Source organism: Neoarius graeffei, chromosome 24 (assembly GCF_027579695.1).
Source record: "Neoarius graeffei isolate fNeoGra1 chromosome 24, fNeoGra1.pri, whole genome shotgun sequence".
In the NCBI taxonomy this organism is placed as follows: domain Eukaryota; kingdom Metazoa; phylum Chordata; class Actinopteri; order Siluriformes; family Ariidae; genus Neoarius; species Neoarius graeffei.
In genome coordinates this window covers 1535794-1562463 of record NC_083592.1, presented here as the reverse complement: position 1 = coordinate 1562463, position 26670 = coordinate 1535794, and the positions used below count along the sequence as shown (strand labels likewise).

General features: G+C 42.6%; 1 protein-coding gene across 1 annotated transcript; it reads left to right on the top strand.

Moving 5' to 3' along the window:
- The first annotated feature begins 910 nt into the window (after window positions 1-910).
- On the top strand, window positions 911-17208 carry LOC132872707 (uncharacterized). Its single transcript, XM_060907707.1, has 6 exons — window positions 911-1142; window positions 10174-10218; window positions 10522-10824; window positions 13820-14107; window positions 15048-15086; window positions 15193-17208. The coding sequence occupies exons 2-6, from the start codon at window positions 10176-10178 to the stop codon at window positions 15399-15401; spliced, it is 882 nt and encodes a 293-aa protein (XP_060763690.1). The 5' UTR covers window positions 911-1142; window positions 10174-10175; the 3' UTR covers window positions 15402-17208.
- Window positions 17209-26670: the final 9462 nt, after the last annotated feature.

The following is a 26670-nucleotide window of genomic DNA, read 5'->3' as shown; positions in this document are numbered from 1 at the left end:
GTGAGAGAGAGAGAGAGAGCCACAGCCCCGCTGCCGAGTCCCATACCAAGACCCATGCCACCTCCATAGGCTGTGGAGCTGCTGATGTAGTTTCCACCTCCAAAGCCACTCCTGGTTCCTCCATACACTGTAAGAAGGAAGAAGAAACCTGTAAAATCTAACACTTGCATTAACCTTGTTTACTTTACTTTCAGCAACAAACGTGTGCATCTTAATGATTTGGGTAAAGTAACAGTTCCTGCAGGGCGAAGAAAGCATGCTACTTCATAAGACTGAGGGCAACTTGTCTGAGACAAGCAACCTCAACAGTGACATATTTCTACCATTACACTCTTAAAACGAATGTGTTGGAAATCAACACATCTTTTGTACAAGTTTAATTTCAACAAGAGTTGTGTTATATTTCAGAAATGTTTAACACCAAAATTGCACAAATAACAAATAATGTGTTAAAATGAACAAAAGTTCTGTTGTCCCAAGCTGGACATAGAGATGTGTTAAAAAACAACGCAAGTTGTGTTATTTTCAACACATGTGTTTTAAGAGTGTAGGAGATTCATATCTGCAGTGAAGAAGAGGAAGTGGTCTGGGCAGCGGCTGAGTGAGAAGCGTCCTGCGCTGGGGTTGGGCTTTCAGTTTTCTCTTCCTTTTGCTCTCCTGAAGAATTGTTGTTGAAAGCATTTAGAAGGTGAAAATAAGCTGCAGCCCTGCTGGTTTGGGAAGCCTTTGCGGTGAGCTGTAGAGATGTGTTGATCCGCTGTTAGGATTTCCCCGGGTGTGTTTCTGGTGCTAAAGCGCTCGCGAAGGTGTCTAACACCGGAAAGCGCGACTCAAAGCGCGAGACTTGCGAGCCCTGATGGGGGGGAGGAGCCTCGGCACAAGACGTCACCCTTTAGTGAAGTTGTGGACTGACAGCGTAACAGGCGAGAGTCCGCATGCTTAGCCGGTTGTAGCGGATTATTTCGCCTTAAACTTTATAATTATTGCATGTGAACTTCCTGAACTGACAGACCCGTCTTCTGTTTTTGAACTTTGGACTCTTACGAAGACTTTCCTTGAAACTGACTCTTAATATCATCAAACTCCGGTTTCGTTCGCCCACAACACATCCGCCACGGGAGAGAAACGGCCCAGAGAGCAAGGCAAGTCCAACACAACCCTCTCATTACATCATTCCTGCAACACTCGGGAAACTCTGTCTCTGCATCCTCTGAGCTGCTCAGGCTGTTCGGCATGCCCAGCGCCACCTCAATAAGCAGGAACAGCTTACATGCTGCCAGCGGTCGAGTTGTAAAATCAAACCGGGGTGATGGTGAAGGGTTTAGTCGCGTGTCGACCCATCGGTGGGAAACTGGTTTGCGTTTAGGAGGGTTTGCGGGCCTTGTTCATTTACCAGACATGCAGTATGTTGTACTGATAGAGTGTAGTGCACACTGTGTACCCTTTTTATTGTTGTAAAAAACATAACACACTGGTATTTTACTGTAAAACATGCACAGTGTGGCTGTCATGGGTCATATTTAGTCAGTCTCCTGGCTGACATACCGACCACATTCTCCATATTAGGGTGAAATGCAGAGGACAAATTTGAAGTGTAACTTCATAGTCATGGTAGGCTCCTTTTAAATCGTTTGGTAAATAATTTATTAAAACCTCAGCAGGCAATGTAAATGAACAACTGAATCTTTTCATATCAAGTCAATAGAATTTTTATTCAAAGCTGAACATTGGGAACATTGAGTTAAATACAGAGGTAGGCAGGGAACCAATCAGCTACAACAAGCAACAGTAAATTGTAAATCAGACTAAACTTCCTCAAAGATGTTTGAGGCATTGTGCATTTTTTTTTTCCTTTTTGTTATTATTGTGTTTATTCTTATGAGTAATGCAAATTATACATGTCCATACCGGTTATTATTTTAATGGAAAGAAAAGAAAAGACCAAAAAAAGTCCTCCTTTGTGGGGCAGTGAAGGTGGGCAAAGAAATGGCTTTACTTCTCATGGCTTTCCTACCTCATAGAAATTTCCAAAGACTTTCATAATCATGTTTTTTGTGGTCAGTTTTCTGGGCTCTTGCTTTTGGATCATTAGCTAAGCAATGGTGTTGAAGCCAAGACTTGACCTACACCTCTGGTTTGAACAGTGTCAATGGAGGGCCAACACACCAGATGAAAAGCAACGCTGACATACTTCTTACTTCTAGGGAGCTTCGAGTTGTTGTTAGAATGTTCATTTGACTGAACCCACGCTCGCATTCAGCGGTGGAGATGACGAGTGTGTCCACAGCTTGAAGGAGGGGTTTAAGCTCTTCTGGTGGCTTTATTTCAGCATCAGCTTTAATTGTGACCATGTCAATATACTCCCTCATCCCTCTCTGAATTTGTCTTTCGTCATTAAAATTGAAAAAAAGGAGCAGAGTTCCTGGATCTCCTTTTCGGCATAACGAATCCCACATCCATCTGGCCAGTTGGAGGACTGCAGAACTTTAACACTGTGAAGAAAGCGCTGGTATTCTTCTTTGCTTTTCTGTTTACCCAGTAGGCATCCCATTCTGTTCTCTATTCTTGCAGCCAAGGCATGAAAAAACTGTTGTCGGTTTATTTCTCTGTACCTTGAATTGTTTGTCAATGGGACTCCTTTAAATACCTTTAAATCCACTGCAGACTGAGCCTCTTCTGCCCTTGGTCCAGGTTGGTCTGCCATTGACTTGAGCACTCGGACCTGCCGACTGAGGCTTGCTTCGGCCTTGGGGAGTGTCATGTTTCTGAGCTGTAGTGAGAGAGAGAATTCAGCCAGTTCTTCTAAAGCATCATGCATCACTCCCAAGTTCTGCACAAAGGTTACATTAGAGAGGTGTTTTTTTAAGCCATCGAACATGCATCTCTCTGTTGAGCTTCTTTTAGGATCAGCTGAGGCATTAGAAAAGTGTTTGTGGAGTGCAGGGTACTGGTTCCATACAGCTCTAATGGTCCTACAACTGGATGCTACCCATTTAGTGCTGAGGACTCTCCCTATGTTCAGGCACTGTAATGCAAGTTCCTCACAAGTCAGTGAGCTCATGGCGGTTTTTGGCAGACACATGGTAGAGACTATAAACCTTTATCAAAGAAAAACTGGAATTCATTCATCCCAGCAATTTCTTCTATAGCATCTCCAACACTCAACTCAAGACGGTGGTTCATGCAGTGCCACACCATCACGTTGGGAAACTTTTCAACAATTTTGGTTGCAACACCTGATTTACTGCCGAGCATAACAGAAGCTCCATCTGATGCAAAGCAAACAAAGCGCTCCCTCATAACATCTTCGGAGAAGCCATGGTGTGACAGATTATTCATTAGAGCTTGATAAATTCCGTCTGCATTGGTTGCAGAAAGTTCCATTAAATCTAGGAAGAATGTTAATGGATCTTCAATCTTCCCTATGCTTGCTCTAATGTAAATGATTAAAACAGATTTCTTACTATCTGTTGTAGATTCATCTATCGGAATAGAAAATTTAGTCCCACTCTGAAGAACCTGTCCAAATACTCTCTCTCTCATTTCATTTGCAATGTGGAGGCTGATTGTTGCACATGAATGGTCTGAATGTAAAGTTCTTCCCATGTCTAATCCGTTTAAGACTTGCAGATCTATATCAACTGGTAGATCGGCGAAAGGCCTTCCAGATTTCACAGTCTTATAAACTGTGCGAAATACGCAATCAGTAGTTAAGAAGTGATCCCTCTGCATATCGGAAGCCAGTGTTTCCATTCTCTTTTCTTTTGTCTTTTCCATGCTTTTCTCAGCTGCTTGATGATAGTCTGACATTCTGTGCTTGTGTATGTTCTTACGGAGAGCTTGCAGCTGTGCTGCTCTCGTTGCACCAGAGACTGTAACTTTAACTTTGGACCACTCATTAACAACATGCGTCTGGCTCCCACCTGCATTTGGCCCAACTGATTTAACTTTCTGACAGGTTAGGCAGCCAAGTTTTTTGCTTTGGCATATTAACCATGGATATTGTTGTTTCTTCTGCCTGAAAATATCGGATGTCCAGCAATCAGGGATATCTTGCTCATCTCCCTGACAACTTGGGCCCTCATCTGCATCACTGTCTTGCCCTGCTTCTGCTTCCTCCTCTCTTCCTCTTTCCACTATAAAAACAAGAAATCCATGATGAACTACAGTATTTTTCCTCATCTATGCTGATAATGAACTGTTTAAGGCCAACTACAAAAAGAAGTACTTAACATGTAGCATTATCTAACATAACATGTAGCATTATCTAACATAGCCTGTGTTAGATAATGCTACATGTTAAGTACTTCTTTTTTTTTTTAGTTGGCCTTAAACAGTTCATTATCGGCACAGATGAGGAAAAATACTGTAGTTCATCATGGATTTCTTGTTTTTCAAATCAAAGCTAACATGAACCTGAGTGAGCTCTCGATAGCTGGCTAGACTCCAAACTAACATGCATTATGATAGCTGTGTTGTTATCCGACACCCACAAATCAGGCTCCATATCGGGAACTTTACAGCGTGATAGCGGGCTCACAGAAAGTGGGACTGATATTCGTAACTCTTGACTTACTGTACCTCCTGAAATGTTTTTTCTTGCGATCTTAAATCCGAACTTGTTTAGGTCTTGCTGTGCACTCCGCTTGGCCATGATGCTGCAATCCACTGCTGTCACTGACGCCGAATGAAATCAAAAATAAAGGAACCCCAACTGAGTGTCACCTCCTCAAACGCTTCGCTTGCGCGCGCCCTCTCTCGCAGTGGCTTATTGTAGCTCAGTTTCAGCAAAGCTACGTGGAATGGCATTTCTAATTCCAATGTTAAATAGAAGTCATGTCCACATTTATTGATAAAATTGCTCAATGGAAGGGAGGGGGGGTGCCCGTTTTGGAGGGGGGATGATTTTGACCATTTTTTTATTCCAGGGGGGATGGCACCCCCCCCATCCCCCCTCAACTCGAGTACAGCATATTGCACTGAGTACAAGCAGGGACTCTGACAACTAACTATGAAACATGGTCGATATACTTTTCAATAGATTACATTCGTCCATCTTTTGACAGACAATACGAATAGCCAATGACAATGACAGTTGCACCGCGCTGAGCCAATCACGTGGCTGGAACAGAGCCGTGCCAGCAGCTAGTCGTGGCGTGTTTGTTTGTTTGTGCTGCTGCAGCCGTATAAAAAAAGAAAATGAGTGCTCCCTCGGAAGAAACGGCAGAAGACACAGCCCAAGGCGTAAGGGATGGCATTGTTGATGACCTTGTTGATAAGAAGGGCCCGGAAAGTTCGGTGGTGTGGAGGCATTTTGTTTTTTTGAAGTCCGACACGAAACAGAGTAGTGTGCACTGCAAATCGTGTCGAGCACATGTTCCGAACAAGACGGGGAATACCACTAATGTTTTTATCACCTGAAGCAGCACCACCTGTTCGAGCACGGAGAACACAAACTTTTACAAACACCGCCCGGAACAAGTGCTAATCTTCCCCCAGTAACAACGCCTGTGCAGCAGCAACAGGAGAGCAGAGAGTGCGCTTTATCCAGCGCCACGCCGTGTGGCAAAACAGCTCCGAGACACCGTGATATTACAGATGCAGCAGCTTCTGTCTGTCTGACAAACACACTGACCGCACTGAGACAGCACTGCACTCACTGGCAGTTCTCGGGCCTTTTTCTCACCATAAGCTGAGAACAGTTGAGCCGAGGTCTATTTTATTTCTGTTGTCTTTGAAAGCTGCTTGAAACTGCACTGAGAGTAGAACACATTCTTTTGGCTATTTATTGTTCTATTTTATTGTTCTTAAATAATATTTAAAACTATATGAAGGAGAGATTTTGAAAATTTAATTATATTTTGATACTATTTTAATCATTTGACGTTGACAAAATAATGTCTGTTTTGTCAATGTCTGTTTTGCCTGCGACCCTGTAGAAGGATAAAGCGGCTTGAGATAATGAGATGAATGAGATGAGATGACTTTTTCCCATATCGCCCAGCCCTATATCAACATACTGATAGCGATCAATTAAATAAGAGCTGAGCCAGGAGAGGGCCGTTCCCTTCACTCCCACAATATTTTCTAGTCTATCCAGAAGAATGGAATGATCAATGGTATCAAATGCTGCACTAAGGTCAAGCAACACAAGCAGCGAGACACAGCCCTGATCAGACGCCAACAGTAGGTCGTTTACTACTTTAACCAGAGCTGTCTCTGTGCTATGATGAGGTCTAAATCCTGACTGATACATTTCATGGATGTTATTCCTATGTAAATATGAGCATAACTGCTGTGCCACAGCTTTTTCAAGGATCTTGGAGATAAAGGGGAGGTTTGATATTGGCCGATAATTGGACAGCCGACAGGGATCAAGGTCAGGTTTTTTAATCAGGGGTTTGATAACTGCTAGTTTAAAGGATTTGGGTACATAGCCAATCGTAAGAGAAGAATTTATTTTTAGAAGCGGTTCAATTACTTCAGGTATTATCTGTTTGAATAGACGTGTAGGTAAGGGATCTAGTGCACAAGTTGAGGCTTTTGATGCCGAGATTAATGAAAGTAATTCAGTTTCTCTAAGGGGAGTAAAACATTCTAATTGCTGATCTGATAGAGTTATATTGTTAACTACAGGGTCACTTACATTGTCTGACCTTAAATTAGTAGTTTGAATTTTTTGTCGGATATTCTCAATTTTGTCACTAAAAAAATTCATGAAGTCGTTGCTACTCCATACTGCAGGTGTGCATGTGTTGATAGTGGACTTATTCCTGGTTAATTTTGCTACAGTATTAAATAGGAATCTAGGATTATTTTTGTTATCTTCTATTAGGGAGGAGAGATATGTTGATCTCGCAGCACTAAGAGCTTTTCTATACTTCAGGAAGCTCTCCTTCCACGCTAATTTGAACGCTACCAATTTTGTTTGACGCCATTTACGTTCCAATTTTCGAGTGGTCTGTTTTAATGTGTGAGTGTCATCATTATACCAGGGTGCTAATTTTTTGTCTCTGACCATTTTCCTTTTTAGAGGAGCTACATTATCTAAAGTATGGCGGAACGTTGACTCTAAGCATTCAGTTGCCTGATCAAGTTCTGCAGGGGCTGACAGTGACCCAATCAGAGTTGATAACTCTGGGAGATCATTTATAAAGATCATTGTCTAAAGCTACATACAACAACTCTTTGCAGATAAGACAGTGTTATTTACAGATGGTTCAAAAACCCTGAGTCTGGACGCACTGGTGCTGCAGTAAATATCCCACAGTATGGCACAGCTATAAAAAGGAGAAGAGACCATCTTTCAGTGGACACAGTAGAGCTTGTGGCCATAATGCTCGGATTACTATGGGTGGAGGAAAACAACCAGAACAATACACTAATAGCAACATAGGTTATCAGCACTCATGAGCATCAGGTCAGGGAAGTCATGGCGGGTTTAACTGTAGGTTTCATTTGGGTTCCTGCTCATGTAGGGGTGGAAGGAAACGAGGGCGTGGACATATTGGCAAAACAGTCAGTGAAATCACAACCAGTCCATCTGCAGATTCCATGATGTAAAGCTGAGGCGAAACCCATCATTAAAAGTCAAAGAACAGAAAAAGTATGGCAGGAGAACTGGGACACCAGAGATGCAGGAAGACCTCTCTACAATGTACAAAAGCGTGTGGGTGCTGGGAGGAAGGTGGGGAGAAACAGAAGAGAGGAAACCGTCATCACCCGTCTAAGAATAGGCCGTACAGCACTCGCGCTTTTTACCTCATTAAATCAGTTCACTTTATTTATTAATTAAATAAACAAAGGTGTTTTGTAACGATACAAAATCATTGTAGCGCGAGCTGGCAGAAATACAGCGCCTCTACTGGACGAACATGAAACAAAGCGCAATAAACATTTGGTCTTGGTATTTGCACAGATCGACATTCCTTTTATCCGTAAAGCTGGAACATCCTCGGAGGAAAACACACGAAGTGCTCTTTTAGGTCGAACTGAGCTGAACAGCCACTTCAAGATTGAAGCAAAATCTTCTTAGAAAAAAGTAACAGCGCTGATTTCAGCAGGTTCGTTCACATGTAGCCTGTTGTCTGTGGGTCTGCTTCTGTACTTCAGGGCAGAAATTGGCTTGAGTGTTTTGAAGCTTGGTGGGGAATGGGGTCCGGGCCCGGGCCGTTTCTCGCTGCTGAAGAGACCAGGGGCTCCGTCAGGTTTTCCTGGGGCGGGGTTTTATTTATTTATTTATTTTTAAGGGAGATTGGTATCGATAGATAGGTTGGGGAGGTTATAGCTAACTGTACATATTATCACCCACACACATTCAGAGGGTATAACATCTTTATTAATGATTTTTGCACTGCGCTGTTAAATTTATGTACTACAGTTTGTCTTATTGCTTCTTTATTATTATTATCACCACCCATCATTTCTCAGGAAACCGAGGCATGTGTCAATTGACTTAAGTATCTCTAGTAAACTTTATCAGTTTAATAGAAATGTGTGGTTTCTGACTCCCATCTCTCTCCTTTCGGACCACAAAGACACTCTGAGCTCCATTATTATATGACAACATCCACAATCCCAGAGGACGTCCCATCTCACAAGACCATGATCATATGTCTTCCAAGTTTCTCTCTCAAACACTAACACCATTTTCTCCAACACGTCCAGGCTCCGTGGACTGCAGCAGCTCATGTGTAGGATCTGGACAGCACGTTTAGATTGACATTTAATATTGCGTGGCAAAACAAAGCGATTTTATCCCTCTCTGTGACTGTCATACCAAAGGCTGGCTGCTTCTGCGTCGGCTACATGGAGCATTAAAACATGGGATTAAATGATGTCAGGACAGCTGTTGGTGTCTATATGAACACAGATTGTTGTCGACCTGCTCAGTAAACTCCGTCGGGGTAAACAGACCCCCGCTGTAGATATTCACCGGGACTTTTGAGCTCGCCTGGCTCACTAATCATACAGACCCGACACTGTAAATCCAACAGAACCAGCTACACGGAGCGGATTCTGTGCAGCAACAGTTTGACAGGTTACTCTGTTGATAGTCTGAACACACCCACGTGTACACACGCCCACGTACACACACTCACGCTCGATGACTTACCATCTGTTTACATCTTCAAAAACCCAACAATAATGGATTGTTTTTTGAAGTCGTCTTCCAGTCAGTTCTGAATGTTCTTCTGTTGGCGGTTACCAACAGTTTGATTGTGCAGCGCTCAGTTATGTCCCCCCTCCCCCCGTCTTTGGACGCTGCAAGTCAAGTTCCGATCTGTTCCAGTTGTTTTCTATCGCTCTCTCACTTTTTTTGAGGGTGAGAATGCCCAGGGTTAGACTCAGAATGCCCAGGGATATAGCCCTGAGCGATAGGGCCTAACGACACCACTACTCCTCAGGTTCCTCTGCTGAAGGTGCTGGGTTCAGTTCCCTCTGTGGCACAGCAGAAACCAGGGCTGAGGTTTCATTCACAATAAACTTCATCCTGCACATTTTACTTTAGGGGAAGCAGATGGAGGGGTTTTGTGACTTTTCTTTAATTATTTGTCAGTAGATCCATCAATAAATCCATAAATATATCATCCAATAAATCTTTCAATTTATTACAAAGCTTATTTCAGTTCATATTTCATAATTCAACACATTTAATAAAGGATTTTTCTGAAAAGGTTTATTGAAGGATAAATTGAAAAGGAGTCTGAAGGAGAGTTTGAAAGGTTCAGGGGTTTGGGCTTCAGCTCAGGCGAGTTGCCTGGCCAATCAAGCCCAGTAATATCACAGTCAGCAAACCATTTGGTACAAGTTTTGGCACCGTGGGCAGGTGCTGAGTCCTGCTGGAAAAGGAAATCAGCATCTCCATAAAGCTTGTCAGCAGACGGAAGCATGAAGAGCTGTAAAATCTCCTGGGAGACGCTGCGTTGACTTTGGACTTGAATGAAGATTACTGCTAGAACGTGTATCTCCCTGTGTTCTATATTTCTATATTCTATAATCTCCACTCATCTCCCACTGCTCAGGAATTATGAGAGAAAAGGAATGATGATTATCTGAGAACTGAAAGCAGAATAATTCTTTCTTTTGCAGTTGATGGAGACAGAAATGAGTTAGCTGGTGTTTTAATGTGAATGATGTGTAACTGTGTGTGTGTGTTCTGTGTTTCTGCAGACATGTGGAGCCACGCCCTTCTGTTCACGCTGCAGGTTCTCACCAGTACGTTTTTCTCTCTCTGTAGTACCACGTACACGTTTTCTGCACAGAATCCGGACTCTGACAGTCTGTATTAACCCTCCAACCATCACTGTGCTTTAACACACACACACAGATCTATCTGCTGATTTACACTTCTGTCATTGTCTTCACGCTAATTAACTTTCTGTTGTTTCTTTATTGATGTTTCCTGTGACATGCTGTTGGTGTGTGTTAGCAGAACCGAACCGCTGGTTTGGGTTAATAGCCAATATTTAAAGGATGGGTTTTTAGTTAATGCTTTCTTTTTCTTGTTTCTCTTTTCAGTTCCTCCCTCTGTGTTCAGTCAGCGTCCTGTAACGGCTGAACTTCATCAGGCCGCTACTCTCCACTGCGACCGGAAATGTTCTGGTTTGGTTAAATGGACCCGGTTTCATCTACCAGGTCATGTTCTGGCTCAGTGTGATCAGACATCCTGCAGGTCCGAGAAGGGATTTAATATCTCCCATGATCAGTACCTGGAGGGGAAACCATATCTCACCATCGCTGCGGCTGATTACACTGCGAGAGGGATATACACCTGTCAGTGTGAGGGTTCAGAGGTCTGTAACGTGCGTCTCTTCATTAAGGGTAAGTGTCCTTCTTTCACGCCTCAGACTTCTTCCAGTTGGTCCTAAAGGTGTATCAGCGCCCAGGGGTGTAGTGGGCGTGGTACGTGGGGGTACGCCGTCCACCCACTTCTCCCGAGGTGAGATTCAAAAAAAAAAAAAAACTGTCATTCAATGGCCTGAGTTTATCCGCTCTACAGTAAGTGACACGTGCCTTTGTGCTCATCATCAATGCCCCCCCAATCGAACGTTATGTAAAACGTAGCAACACAAAGTAGAATGCATTCTAAACGCAGCCGAGATATTAGAATTATGTAAACGGTTGACTCCGCCATTTTAATGTTGCTTCGACCAACTAGAGAGCTTCGACAGAATGGCAGATCAAGGGGAAAATGACTCGACAGGAAAGACTCGGCAGAAAAACATCGATTTTTATTTCAGAAAAAGCATTCAGACACCGGCGACACCAAATCCAGCGACCTTGAGTGAGCCACCATCACCAGTCATAACCAGTCACACTCACACTGAAGTTCCTTTCACTGCAGCTAATGCTAACACAGAGGTGTTGGGGAGCTCCAGCTCACCGTTCGAGATATGGACGGAAGAAATGTGGAAAAATAAAAAGGAGGCTTATCCCTGGCTCGGCTCAAATGAACATGAATCGAACATGAACAAAGGTGTTTGTGTATCATAATTTCCAATATTTTGGCTTCACACCTGATAGTCCATGTTAAACCTATGCAAGGTTTATGTTGAGTTCCAGCAGCAGAGTGGTGCTGTCTACGACGATGCATTCGGAAGGAGAAGGCGAATTTGTTCCTCTTTAGCCATTTCGGCATATTTATTGGAGACAAAATAAACCGCGGCTTTTCGCCATAACAGTTGGGCTGTACTGACAAACACGAATGAAAATTGCACACATAAAAATGTCTGAAAAAAGTGTCTTCTTGTGCCGTCTTGTGTTGTTAAAAGAACGTAACATTTATACAAATCATTCATACCGAACATAGGCGACCAAACAAAGGCTACCGCTTCTGACATGATATCAAATCGATGACGTCACGAATCGCGTACCCCCACTTTAAAAATCTCCACTACACCCACTGTCAGCGCCTCGTGTCATTCTGTTAGAAGGGCTGGAACAGAACGCTGGTTGTGTGTCTAACTGTGTCTGTGTTCCTTGTTGTTCCCAGCCAGCACTGACCCGGACACATTAAGAAGGTATTTGTGTGAAAAACAGAACTTGTTGCTAAACTGCACTGGGCAGTCAGAATAGTAGTGAATCTAAAAACAATTAGGATCTCGTGAAAAGGTTCTCCCTTTTTTCATAATTTAATTAAAAATATCGAACCTTCATATATTCTATGTTCATTACATGTAAAGTGAAATATTTCAAGCCTTCTTTTTGTTGTAATTTTGATGATTATAGCTTATAGCTCATGGAAATCAGAAATCCAGTCTCTCAGATTATTAGAATATTCCCTAAGATCAATCAAAACAGGATTTACAATCCAGAAATGTCCCACTTCTGAAAAGTCTGTTCATTTATACACTCAGTACTCGGTTGAGGCTCCTTTACCATGAATTACTGCTTCGAAGGGGCGTGGCATGGAGGCGATCAGCCTGTGGCACTGCTGAGGTGTTACTGAAGCCCAGGCTGCTTTGATGGCGGCCTTCAGCTCGTCTGTATTTTTGGGTCGGGTGTTTCTCATCTTCCTCTTGACAGTCGCCCATAGATTCTCTCTGGGGTTCAGCTCAGGCGAGTCGGCTGGCCAATCAAGCGCAGTAATATCAACAAACCATTTGGTAGAAGTTTTGTCACTGTGGGAAGGTGCTGAGTCTTGCAGGAAAAGGAAATCAGCATCTCCGTAAAGCTTGTCAGTAGATGGAAGCATGAAGTGCTCTAGAATCCCCTGGTAGACGCTGCATTGACTTTGGACTTGATAAAACCCAGTGGACCAACACCAGCAGATGACATGGCACCCCAAATCATCACAGACTGTGGAAACTTCACACTGGACTTCAAACACCTTGGATCCTGTGCCTCTCCACTCTTCCTCCAGTTCAGTCTCTGGTTCAGGAGGGGCTTGATATGAGGAATGGGACAGATGCAGCCCCTTTCCTGAAGACGTCTGTGCGTGGTGGCTCTTGATGCACTGACACCAGCCTCAGTCCACTCCTTGTGAAGCTCTCCCAAGTTCTTTAATTGACTTTTCTTGATGATCCTCTCGAGGCTTTGCTCATCCCTGTTGCTTGTGCACCTTTTCCAGCCAGCCTTTTCAGCAACGACCTTCTGTGGCTTACTCTCCTTATGGAGGGAGTCGCTGACTGTCTTCTGGACAACTGTCGAGTCAGCAGTCTTCTCCATGGTTGGGGTTGTGTGGACTGAACTAAAACGAGAGATACACAGCATTTATACTGTTTTACTCAAAATTAAATGGTCTAATATTTGGAGACTTTTTTTGCACTGTAGGCCATAATTATCAAAATTAAGAGAAAAATGCCTGAAGTATTTTAGTTTACATGTAATTAGTCTAGAAAACAGTGACATTTTAATTTCTTAAATAACTGATGGAAATAATTGAACTTTTTCACGATATTGTAATTGTTTGAGATGCATGAGTATTCCTAATATAATAAAAATAGTTGTAGCTTAATTTTCAGTGTCTAAAAGTAACACGCACAGTATTAATAATGAAGAGAGCGCCCCCTGGCTGGCCGTCCTGTGGTTCAGTACCAGTGTCGAGTTGTGTTCCTGATCATCACTCAGTGTTGTCGTGTTCTCTGTAGCAGCAGAACCCCGAGTGTGTTCTTGTCTAATCGTTGTAAAGGAATATTTCTCTTTAGCTGTGTTCCGTTGTGTTGTGCTCATGCTGTGGTGCTGTTGCGTGTGGTTTTGTGTTTATAGTTTTATTTCTGTAGTGTTCTACACCACTGGCCCGGTGTAATGTGGGCATGAACCTCAACTCCACACGCTTTCTGCTCATATTTCTAATTTCCTCCTTTCCTCTCCTTAGCTGTGGAGGTGACCCGTGTGGTTACCCCAGGTGAGCCCATCGACGTGCTCTTACCCCTCAGTGACATGGAGGTGCGATTTAGTGCGAGCGACGCTCTACACCCATCACCCCTGCAGATCTGCACCGTGGACAACGAGAGGATGGAGTGCAGTCCAGAGTACAGAGAGAGAGTGTCTCGCATCAACACGCTCCAGATTAAAGATGGGAATGCGTCCGACAGCGGGAACTACACAGTCCGGGACCGCATGAACGATGAGACCATCGCCGTCGTACAGGTCCATGTGAGAGGTGAGAGAGTAAATCAGCACTCGCGCTATAGAACTGTAAATAAACGTGATGTTTGGGAAACAGTTGTACTGAATAATGAATTCGATCCGGAGTCCAGCTTTAAACAGAAACAGACTGGGATTAAAACTGTACGAGCCGAGACACTGTGTGTGTGTGTGTGTGTGTGTGTGTGTGTGTGTGTGTGTGTGTGTGTGTGTGTAATTGGCACACACTACCCACCAAATGCAGGTGAATTTACTCAACCTACCAGCCACGATGGTGGATAAATAAAAGTAGCATAAGGAAGAAATAATGCAGTTGTAACTGAGGTGTTTGACGTTCCACAGCACAGACTGAATCACGAGTCTGCTTGTTCCACTCGGACACTAATGAGAAGATTTGTGTCCTCGTTAAAGACAGTTAAAGACCGTCTCCTCTTTAAAGTGTCCAAGTGAAACAAGACTCGGCTTTAATGTGGCAGCTTGAGTGTAAAATGCTCACGACTGACTGACCGTTAAAGAGAATTAGCTGAGGTCGAGCAGTCTGGGCTCCCACTGCAGCAAAGTGTTCCAAACCTCCCAGGAGACGCAGGCCAAAGAAGGGAAGGTCAAACAATATTTATTTAATGAGAAGTGGAGAAAAGACGACAACAACAGGGAGTCCTGTGAATGGTTCATGATTTTAATCTGCCCAGCTCCTCAAACACAACTTCCATCAGCTCAAACAGGAACGGGGCGGGTGGGTAAAAACCCCATCTGAGTGTGTGGTAGATCTCAGACTCGAGCAGCCACAGTGGCAGGAGAGTAATAAAGTTAATTTCCAACCCTGACACGCTCGCTGTCACAGGTCCGACTTTATCTGCGTCTGGGTTTTACCTCTGCAGAATGTGTTAGCTGTTGATGTAAAGTTGAGATCCTGGTTAATGGTGTTCTGAATGTTCATGTTCTCTTCACCACTACAGCGAAGAAGACGGATGATGAAACCTCGCCTCCAGTGAAAGGTGCGTGTTCATCACAAGCTGTTTAGATTCCCTGATGGATAGGTGAGCTGGAGTTAATGACCTTGTGATTGGACTTGTTTGTGAGAGGTGTGTGTTCTGTGTTCAGGTGAACATGTGTACAGCAGCTGGATTGTCGGACTCGTGTTCTGTGTGGGTTTGGTGATTGGCGTTCTCCTGTGTCAGTTTGTCTGGCCGTGGATACTTACAGGCTGGAGTCGTGTCAAGAAACAAGGGCCAAAGAGTCCAGAGTGTGACCACCGTCCTCTGGGGAAGGACCCCGATCCTCCTGAAACCACCTCGCTGAATTCTGTATGAAGTGTCTAAACAGGGATGAGAATTTTCTGCGGATCTGTGGAATTCCAAGTTTTTCCTGCTGAAAATGTCATTTTTGTGAAACGTGTAAATCCGTTGAAAAAATTCAACGGGGGGGGTTGGCACGAGGCGAGGCTTGTGGTGGCACAAGCAGGCAGGACCGACCTCCTGCCCGCCCGCCTGCCAGCATCTTTCGGCAACGCTCATCGCAAAATTAGTTGCAGCTGTGATAACGGAAATCGTCATTGCTTTCTTCAATATTTATGCTAACAACAACTCACGACGATTTCCGGCAACGTTTTCGTTCTAGTTTCATCTCACTTCTACAATTCACGGAGAAACAAGCTATATGTACATGGTTTTGATCACTTCTTAAGTCCTAGTTATTTTGGTTAGTTTTCAAAGTTACTTCGCCAATATGGCGAAAGTTTTGGACCGCAAAAATGAGGATCATGCCACGGAAATCGATAAATCGAATGGGATAAAGAACTGTTTCCGATGGGCATGACTCGATAGTAGCGTTACCGTGCAGATAGAGACACAAACTATGACGACGTGCCTGACGGAACATATCCGAAAAGTGGCCGTGCCGGGAAAGGTTCTGTGTATTCTGTGCTCAGATATGATCAATTATGGAAACAGAGGAGCTAGAAACATCCAGGAGCACATCAAAACAAAAAAGCACAAAGGTAAGTTTTACTTAAATTGTCAAAGATAGTCAGGAGGAATCTAATCTATCATTACGGTTACCTCCATTATCACTCATGATAGATATATATATAATGTCACGGAGTGAGCCGTGACGCTCGCGCGCACACGCACACACCTCTCACGCAAGCGCACAGGCAGCAATCTGCCGGCAACATTCAAACATCTTGGCTGACCTGTTGCTGTGAGTTGCACTTCATTTCCATTACTGTTTTCTGTATGGGTATTACTGGTTTTCAAGCATTTCATACTCCACCGTTTGCCGTAGTTTCTAACGAGAGCAGCATTTGTTGCGAGTGCAGGGAAAAGCATTCTAGTAACATTTGTTTGGCTCCACTCATATGTAAAACGCATCACACATTTCTGAGCATTTTCATCTCCCATCTGTTAAGCATCGTCTCTGGTCTAGGAAACACACGTACAAACTGGTTATTTCTAACGTCAAGTTTATTTAGTTTTAGCACTTTTATAACACAAAACAGTTTTCAGTAACTCATCACGCGAACTCCACATACTTCCTGTTTGTTGTGAGAAACCGAGGGACTGTACCATTGGCTTGTTATGGAGGGGTTTTGCGGGTGTTTGGTAGAACGGACTATTTTAACGGGGGTGTTTTACTGGTGTTGGGGAAACGTATTTTACGATGCACTGAAGGGTTTTTGGTTAAAGAAAATTATTTTGGATGTTTGTATATTTTGTGTTTGTTTCTTTAAATTGTCATTTTGTGTTTAGGATGTCATTATTTAGTTGATTGATTAATTTTGCAATATGGGCTCAGCTGTGGGCGGGGCTGCGGGGATGAAAGCTCTGCAGTAGCTCCAGAGCCTCAGGTCTGGTTGGAACGTCTTGTTTGAAGGTGCTGTGGTTTGGCTGACTATGGTGAGGGTCTTTTTAATTTAGTCTGGCAAACTTGAAACCTCCTTTATTTTTGTATTTTCTTATTTTGTTTGTATAGTTTTCTTTTTTGGCAATTTGAACCTTTGGTTGGCGCACTGTAAACATTTGCACTATTTTAAGAAAAGTTTTGAAAATAGAAAAAATAAAAAATATATTTTTGGAGGAAGAAGTTTTCCGGCTCTCTGTCTGCTCCACCGCCGTCCATCCTTGCAACAATATGAATGAATGTTTTCAAATTCAATGATGGTTTAAAATGTTTATAAACTTGGTTTAAAATGTTTATAAACTTATATAAGTTTATAAACATTTTAAACCATCATTGAATTTGAAAACATTCATTCATGTATGTATGGATGTGGGAAAGGGGGATTGTGAATTGAGCAAATGCCCCCTAGACCGGCCAGGCATTTCAGAGTTTTTTTAAATGTCCCATTCTCATCCCTGTATAAAACTGAAAGTAATAATAATAATGGAAAATACCTAGCTGGAGCTTAAACATTGAAGTCTGCTTCTTATCATGTAACGATACAAAAACAAGTGCTTTTTGAAGATATTTCTTTATCGGGGTGCGTTGTGTTCCCAGTAGAATGTTAGATTTTGTGCACAGTTCCAGTTTCCCATGTGTAATAGGAATGTCCTTTATATTCGTAGCAGTGCGGACTGCACTATTGTCTTCACACACACTGAGTGAATCTGATCTGTACTCTGCTCGTCTCCTGGTCACCAGTAACTTGAAGGGTTCAGTGAAAAGGTGTTGAGTGTTAATCCCAACTCTTAATGTATTTTATGATGCTGTAGTTTTAAACCCCATTTCTTAAGTTATTAAGAGCACAAATTGTTGATGACTTTTACAGGATCTGAACTTTGCACTGCTTTTAATTTAACTTCTGAATGAAGAGATTAAAACTCGGGGTTGCCAGATTTTGGCAGATAGCTCAGGGAACCATGTACAGTGGACTACAGCATCCTCCCATCAGGACTCTTTACCGCATTGTGTTACCGATCCGGTAGCTTTGGGAGTATTTTAAATCACTCTAGTCATTATCTTTGCTTTATTTTTCACTTGGAAAAAAAAAATGTTAAACTGTACTGTATAAATTTATTTTCCAGCTGAGTAAACTTGAGAAATAAAGCCATGAGAAATCTGTTTATTCACTGTGTTCAATTAAATTCTTTTATTGATAGTATTTTTAACAGTAGACACTGTCACAGAGCAGCTTTACACAAACCCACATTTAGATTTATCTGTGATGAGCAAACCAGAGGTGGCTGTGGTGGTGGTGGTGATAAAATATTGAGAGATGCATTACACCAAGTCTCAAGACATTTATAAAATAATTGTAGAATTAACTAAAAGTTGTACGAGTTATAATCCGTAGGCTTTGTGAAAGAGGAAAGTCTTTAGTCGAGATTTAAATGCTTCAAGTTCAAGTTTCAGATTTATTATCCTTTAAAAAAGGAAATTTGGTGTGCAGCAGGTATTCAGAGAACATGAGTGAAGAAGACGTGGACATGGACCACACAGACCCATTCATAAATATATTTACACACAAGCACGTTACTCAAATGGATATACCCACCAGCCCACCCGAGCCACTTCAGGCGTAGTGGCTTGTTTAAGATGGAAGACCGTTCCATCGCTTTGGAGCTGCGGCACTAAACGCTTTGCCACTGTATGTGGAAAGTCTAGTTTTGGGAATTAAGTTATTACTCGATGCAGACCGTAGAGCACGTGCTGGATTGTATTCATGGAGAAGATCCATGATGTAATCAGGAGCAATGCTATTTATAACTTTGCATGTTGTGAACAAGATTTTATATAAAATCCTTTCTTCTAGCGGCAGCCAGTGAAGCTCTCTTCAGACTGGTGTAATATGTTGGGAATTGTTGGTTCTTGAGATGATTGGTTCAGGCCGCTGTGTTCTGTAGACGCTGTAGTTTCTTGATCTCTGTTGCTGGGAGGCCGAAGAGAACGGCATTGCAGGACTCCACTTTCGATGAAAGTAAACGTTCACATTCATGATCAGAAAGATATTTTCTGATTCTCCCAGTGGTCATTAGGGACTGGGACTCTGACTGGCATACTGTACTGACACGGGTCTTAAACATTTAGATGATGGTCGAGTATGATACCAAGGTCTCTCACCTCCAAAGTGGGTTTGATCTTTAGATTACCAATTGTCAGAAATTCTACATTGGTGGGTGAATTAGAGAACTGGGAGGTAAACTGAATAACTTCAGTCTTCGACGGATTACAAACCAACATGTTTTACTTCATCCATTCCATAACCTCTCACAAAGTTGGAGTTTATTGATACCATCATGCTGTTGGCTGCACTTGAAGGATCTATATGATTGAGTGTCGTCAGCATAAAACATCACATTCGAGGAGTGTGCGGTGATGACGTCTTCAAGCGGTGACCGGTACAAGGAGAAAAGGAGAGACCCCAAAACAGAACCTTGCAGTTATATCGTTGATCACATGTATGAGGGTCGTCTCAGTGCTGTGAAATTTACAGTAGGCAGGTTGTATTTTGGTGTAAAGTTGGTTGGTGTTAAGATATTCATTCAACTGGATAGCCACTATTCTTTCTAACACCTTAGAAATAAAAGGCAGGTCAGAGACTGGGCGATAACTTGAAGTCTTCTTGGTCGAGGGTCGTCTTCTTGATGGACGTACGTACGAGGGAGTTCTTGAAGTTTGATGGGAAAATTCCTTGCATCAGAGAAGTGTCCATCATGGTTGTAATATGAGGAAGAGGCTCATCAATAGAGACTTTCAGGATCGATGTGGGAATGGGATCCAAAGAACAAGACTTCATTGAGGATGACGACAATTTTCTTGATGAGAGGAAGAAGCATGTTGAAAACTTTGGAGGCTAGTGGGGCATGTAGAAGTAATACCAAAGTCATTTGGTATTGCTGTGGTGAGGAAATCCTCCCTTAGCTACAGGCACACCTCAGCTCGCCATGCTTTGTGATTGGTTATCGATGAAAACGAGGAGTTTTGGTGGCAACACATGGCGAGATACAGATGACCTAAAAGTTGTGGTTACACAGCAGGTGAACACTTGGCTGTCACACCTTCACACGCTCGAGCCTGGTGCAGCTCGAGTGGCCACGGTCGCTCATGGAGTGCATTGTGCGCACTCTTGAGACCCAGGCGTTATGACAGTGTTTCTCAACCACTTGGCCAAGTGCCATCTAGTGGGCCACAAAGTTTTTTCAAGTTGAGCCTCATTTTTAGTCGGGTGCAATGGCTGGGCTGCATCTGACATCACGTCCTCCTCATCAGATATATGACACATGAAGTGGTGGTCAGCTGAACTCACTGTTCACAAAGTGTTACTATCACTGCGGCTCCTTGCTCGTCGTTAAAATGCTCTACGCTTGTATTGTTTTGCGCTGCTCGAATCAAACAAACTGTGAAACTGATAAAAGTTTCTTTTGGATTCCCCGTGAAGTGATGATGATGATGATGATGATGATGATATTATTATTATTATTATTATTAAGTTAAATTTATATAGCGCCTTTCAAAAAACCCAAGGACGCTTTACAATTATAAACAAGGAAAGAAAAACTAACTAAATAAAAAATAATACAAAAATAAATAATTAAAAAGTCCACCAAGTACGGGTCAGGATGTAATTCCCGTGATGTAGCAGCCACAGTCCCACCAAAAGGCACACGAAAACAAGTCCCACATCTCCAGCACCGCCGCCGTGACGCTGCCAGCAACATCGCTGGAACACCACGCCATGGATCCACAAAGCGAGCTGAGAAGCTCCGCGACGCCACCGAGCAACATCACTCGGAACATCACGCAAAGCGTTAAAGCACAGAGTGCTGGACAACCACGATGCAAAATGAGCAACGAGCTCACTGCAGTCCATAGCTGGGAGCACAGGCATCACCCACAGCGAACCAAGGCCTGGAGGGAACCAACGCCCAAATTAGGTCCGGAGCTGCTACACCACCGGCAGACAAAACACTCAAACAAACATCTGTTAGGTTTATATGTAGGTTTATATAAGTATTATTCTTGACCAAGAAGGCAGCAATTTATTTTTGTGACAAAATTAAGGATTAATTTCTGTTCAGTTAAAATGACCTTCTGTCTCGGCTGGACATTGTTTGGGAACATTTTGCTTATTTTGATATGAAATGTGTATTTTTGATCAGAGATGTGTCTGAACAGCGCCAAGGTCTGCAATGATACCACACACACCCACAGCTGCATATCCAACGTGTATTTGGGATTAAGGTTAAATTTAAAGCCATGATTCATGTTAGTTTTATAGTTTATAGTTTTGTATTAGCCTTATTGCTGCACAAAGTGTTAAGACTGTATATGGGAGAGCTTTTAAGATCCTTTATTATTTTGGACTATTGCATATACTATGGCAGTGATTTAGATTTAATTGTTAGATCTAAGATGCATTTAGTGATTTAAGTTAGTTTTATAGTTTTAAGTTAGTTTTATAATTACAGAATATAATTTAGGATTGTTAAGACTTTATGATTCTAATGTTAAGACTTTGAGTTTAATCCTGAATCCTGTTTGACCTTCCTCCTATGACTATCTTTGTTTAAAATTGTTAAAGACATATTCTTATGTTATTTTGCTTATGATGGTCTTACTACATATTGACGAAATCAAGATGTAATTTGCTGACTTAGCACAAGACACATTCATGTGTTAAGAATTTATGATATAATATTTTAGCTTTTCATCCTTTAGCTTTTAGATCCTTTAAACTATTTCTGTTTAACTTGGCATTAATTTCTGATGTATTTGACCTTCTTAGACTGGACATATTATCTTTGTTGAAAAATTCCATCACCATCTTAAGTACATATTGCCCTATGTTATATCTGACCTGAAGGGGTGTACGTAAGCAATGACCTTTAAAATCTGTCTGTACCTTGATATCATGTCATATCATCAGAAATGTCATTATGTTATGATTTACACACACACTGATGGAGATTATTTGACCTGCCCCAAGATCAAGCTGCTCACTTGCATGCAAGTCAAACACACACACATACATCTGAACACTCCATCAGAACAGTGATGTAATTAAGATGTGACACACACACAAACACACACACAAATAGACACAAATATCAAAATGATGTCACTTACTCACACCCTCCCATAGACACGTGCGCACACACACACACACACACACCCCTCTCTGAGGTCACATACAAACACACACACACATTCGACAGACACAATAGCCGTTTAGAGAGATTATAATTTGTTATAAAAGGTGTTTGTAATATTTCATCTTTGGCGAGAGAACTGTGAATAAACAGCAGTGAAACCGATCTCTGGTTCTCTGTTTTTTTGCGGTGTTCCGTCCCAGAATTCTGCAGGTGGCACGGGGGCATTGGTCTCGAGAAGTTGACCGTTCCAACTGGGTGAACCCTAACAATTTGGTGTCAGAAGTGGGATATTTCCAATCAGGTAAGGGGTCTCTTTTAATTGATTAGTTGGGGGGGACTTCCGCCTGGTTGGAGGTATCAGAAAAAAACCCAGTTGTTTATTATTTTGGTTATGTTATTGGTAATCTTCGTGTATAGGCACGGGATGATGTTTTTATTGGTAATCCTCGTGTAGAGGCATGGGACGTTTTTATTTTGGGGATCCTTGTGGACTTTTGTTTACGGGATGTTTTTTGGCGAACCTCGTGGAAGAGCCACGGGAAGATTGGTTAAACCTCGTGTAAAAGCACGGGAAGGCTATCCTCGTAATTTGTTTACGGGAAGGTGATCCTCGTGAAGTGAAGGAGCTGTCATGGGAAGAGCGCGCTTTTTATGTTAAACCCCATAATAATTACCCTAATTAATCTCGGGACTGATTCCTTTGTGCCACCATGGGGGGAAAATTGTATTGTATTAAGGTACCCGGACCCCGAGAAAAAACCCATGGGATTGGATGAATTGCTGTGGTTTAGCATTCTACACAAATTCTAGACAATTTGACCGGCTCAGTTTTGATTTATCCTCATTCAGGTATTTGCAATTGCAATCTCTGGGAGCTGTGTAATGTATCTTTAATTGTTTTAGCATTTATATAAGGCATTACTGGATATGCACAAAATAATGAAACAACAAATCAGTACTCTGAACATGAACAGTCAGAACTGTGTTCCTGGTGTGCATAAATGTCAAACTTTTGGTCAATCAAACCTGTATAACCAACTTCCAAAATCCTTATTTCCCTTATAAAATCCTTATAAGATGCAAATTAAAATAATTTCAATATTAATAAAAATAAACTTTAAGAATGAATACAAAGCTCCAATGTTTGATAAAACACAAAGTGTAAATGTTATGCGCTCTTTTATCATCGTGGGAATTGATTATAGCTCTAAATAAATATTGAAGTGTTTTTTTTGTTTAAAAGAATCCGTATAACTTTATTTGTACGCCCGTATGCTATGTTTATTGAATCAAATCCGTATAAAATACGGACATTCTGTATATTCATTATAATCTCAACGAAAGCTTCACTGAATCGATTCTTTAGAACAAACTCGCATGCGTGTGAATCAATTTATTGCTTTAAAATGTATTCCTTGAAAGTCGGACAGGACCGAGTCAGAGCGCAGTGACGGAGACAGTGAGGTGCTGCTGACAAACAGGAAAAGCCTCTGAAACCACAAGTGTCTGTGAAACCTCTTCCTACATTCAGAGAGGTGTGAAATGACGCATGCTGCTCCCCGCATAGGGAAAGGGTGTCTGAAGATCATGCATCGTTTCACACGTTTTTTTCTGACTCAGATGAGAATTTCTTTAAATAAAGGTGTGATGTGTTTGTGCAGAGTAGATATGCACAAAGCACAACTTCCTCTTCACCAAAAACTAATTTAAAAAAAGAAAAAAACTGAAGGGAGAACCTGAATGCGGGTGTTGCTGACTGGGGAAGTGAACAGTTTCCCCGCTGTGCCTTAAGTATGTTGTAAGTGAACGGTTCGTTTTGTTATTTTGATGCGTTTATTATGAGTTAATGTTTGTCACTGCAACTGGTAAGAAAATAAAAGTGCAAGAAGATCATTTTAAGCGGCGCTTCCGTTTGGTATCTGAGCGCGCGGCTTACCGAGGCTCTCCTCCATCAGCAGCCAGTGCTGGACTGTGTAAAGGGGCTTATAGTCTGCACAATGCATGATGATCAAAAACTAGTTAATTGAGGAATACCTTAAAGACTGAATGATGGAATTAATTTATTGCAAAGATAAAAACTCAGCCGGGTCACTTTTGACCCATGTTTTGCATCAAAGGGTTAAGACTGCGTTATTACTCATCTCATCTCATCTCATCTCGTTATCTGTAGCCGCTTTATCCTGTTCTACAGGGTCGCAGGCGAGCTGGAGCCTATCCCAGCTGACTACGGGTGAAAGGCGGGGTTCACCCTGGACAAGTCGCCAGGTCATCACAGGGCTGACACATAGACACAGACAACCATTCACACTCACATTCACACCTACGCTCAATTTAGAGTCACCAGTTAACCTAACCTGCATGTCTTTGGACTGTGGGGGAAACCAGAGCACCCGGAGGAAACCCACGCGGACACGGGGAGAACATGCAAACTCCGCACAGAAAGGCCCTCGCCGGCCCCGGGGCTCAAACCCGGACCTTCTTGCTGTGAGGCGACAGCGCTAACCACTATACCACCGTGCTGCCCGCGTTATTACTTTAGGTTGTTTTTATACGCTAACACCATAGCAGGATCAGTATGTGAACTGCAGGCATGTGACAGGATTATTATTATTATTATTATTATTGGCGGCACGGTGGTGTAGTGGTTAGCGCTGTCGCCTCACAGCAAGAAGGTCCTGGGTTCAAGCCCCGGGGCCGGCGAGGGCCTTTCTGTGTGGAGTGTGCATGTTCTCCGCGTGGGTTTCCTCCGGGTGCTCCGGTTTCCCCCAAAGACATGCAGGTTAGGTGAACTGGTGAGTGTGAATGGTTGTCTGTGTCTATGTGTCAGCCCTGTGATGACCTGGCGACTTGTCCAGAGTGAACCCCGCCTTTCGCCCGTAGTCAGCTGGGATAGGATCCAGCTCGCCTGCAACCCTGTAGAAGGATAAAAGGGCTAGAGATGATGAGATTATTGTTAACTTAAAATGTTGTTTTTCTTCTTTCCTTGAGTGAATCATGCAGACCAAATGGTAAATCAGAGATGTGACATTTTTGTAATTAGACAGTACTCCATCCCACTACTCGGGCAGGAGAGATAAACCCCTGCAAGGTACAGAGAGTTCTATATCTCGTGAACTGTATATTGTACAATCAAACTTCTTATTTTCCCAGATTCCTTGGGTCCAAACGGAAAAAGGCCTCATGAGAGATTAAGCTCCTCATGTGAGGAAACCCACCAACATCCCAGAGTTGAAGCTGTTCTGTACGGAGGAACGGGCTAAAATTCCTCCAAGCCGGTGTGCAGGACTGATCAACAGTTACCGCAAACGTTTAGCTGCAGTTATTGCTGCACAAGGGGGTCACACCAGATACTGAAAGCAAAGGGTCACATACTTTTGCCACTCACAGGTATGTAATATTGGATCTCATCTCATTATCTGTAGCTGCTTTATCCTGTTCTACAGGGTCGCAGGCAAGCTGGAGCCTATCCCAGCTGCGGCCATCCTTAAAAAAAATCTGTTTCCTGTCCACCGGGTGAGCAAAAAAATTTTCAGTCGGGAGGGAGGGATTTTTTTTAATGGATGGATAAGAAATCGCAATGCTGTGTTTGCTTTTTCTTTCAGTACTTTTTTTATTACAAAAGCAGACACATTTAATAAAATGACAGTTTAATCAACTGAAACTTGTACAAAAACTGTAAGTTAGCATTTTAAATGCTGACTGCAACATTTGCAAAACTTTTACAAAGGTACTTAAAATGTCCGACACACGGACTTTTTGTAGTTCTAAATCGAGCGTTAGGCCTAGTTCGGATGAAATTACACTATTAAAATGATCACTGAATGATTTGTTTTTCTGAATCTTTACTATTTTGTTGTTCGCTAGAATACCATTTTGTACGGAGCCCCTAAAGGGACATGGAATAAAAAAAAATCAAAGTAAAAAAAAAACTATGTACTTTTGCCTTCCTTCATGGTGGCTGCCTTTTTTTTTGTGCCGCACGGCGCATGCGCAGAGCTGATTCGACAGGGCTTTCCACAAGCGCCGGCTGCCGCCATACAGCGACTACACAATTAAGTCCAGCCGGCTACTTTAATGACTATTATTTTTGTAGCCCACAGGCTCTAAATACTAATTTTCAATTTTAATAAAATTAAATGTTTATTTAACGGACTGACAATAATGTCAAACTGAACCGCACTCATTTAAGTTGTGATTCGCGCCGTTTGTACCGATAATAACCACAAATTCCCCGCCGACTTCGTTGATCAGGGGAGAGTAACTCATCCGCGGCCCCGACATGCGGTGTGCGCGCGCGCACTCGGCGGAGGCAGTAGTGTGTCGGAGGGAACAGAAGCAGAGATGACGCTTATTTAGTCTCCGGTAAACCAGTCTTCTCTCGTTCAATTACGTGCTGGCATCAAAAGACACCGTTGGTTGTAAATGAACCCAAACTGAGTGGTTGGAGTGTATTTTCATACACAAATGGAGAAATGTTGGCTGAGTGTGT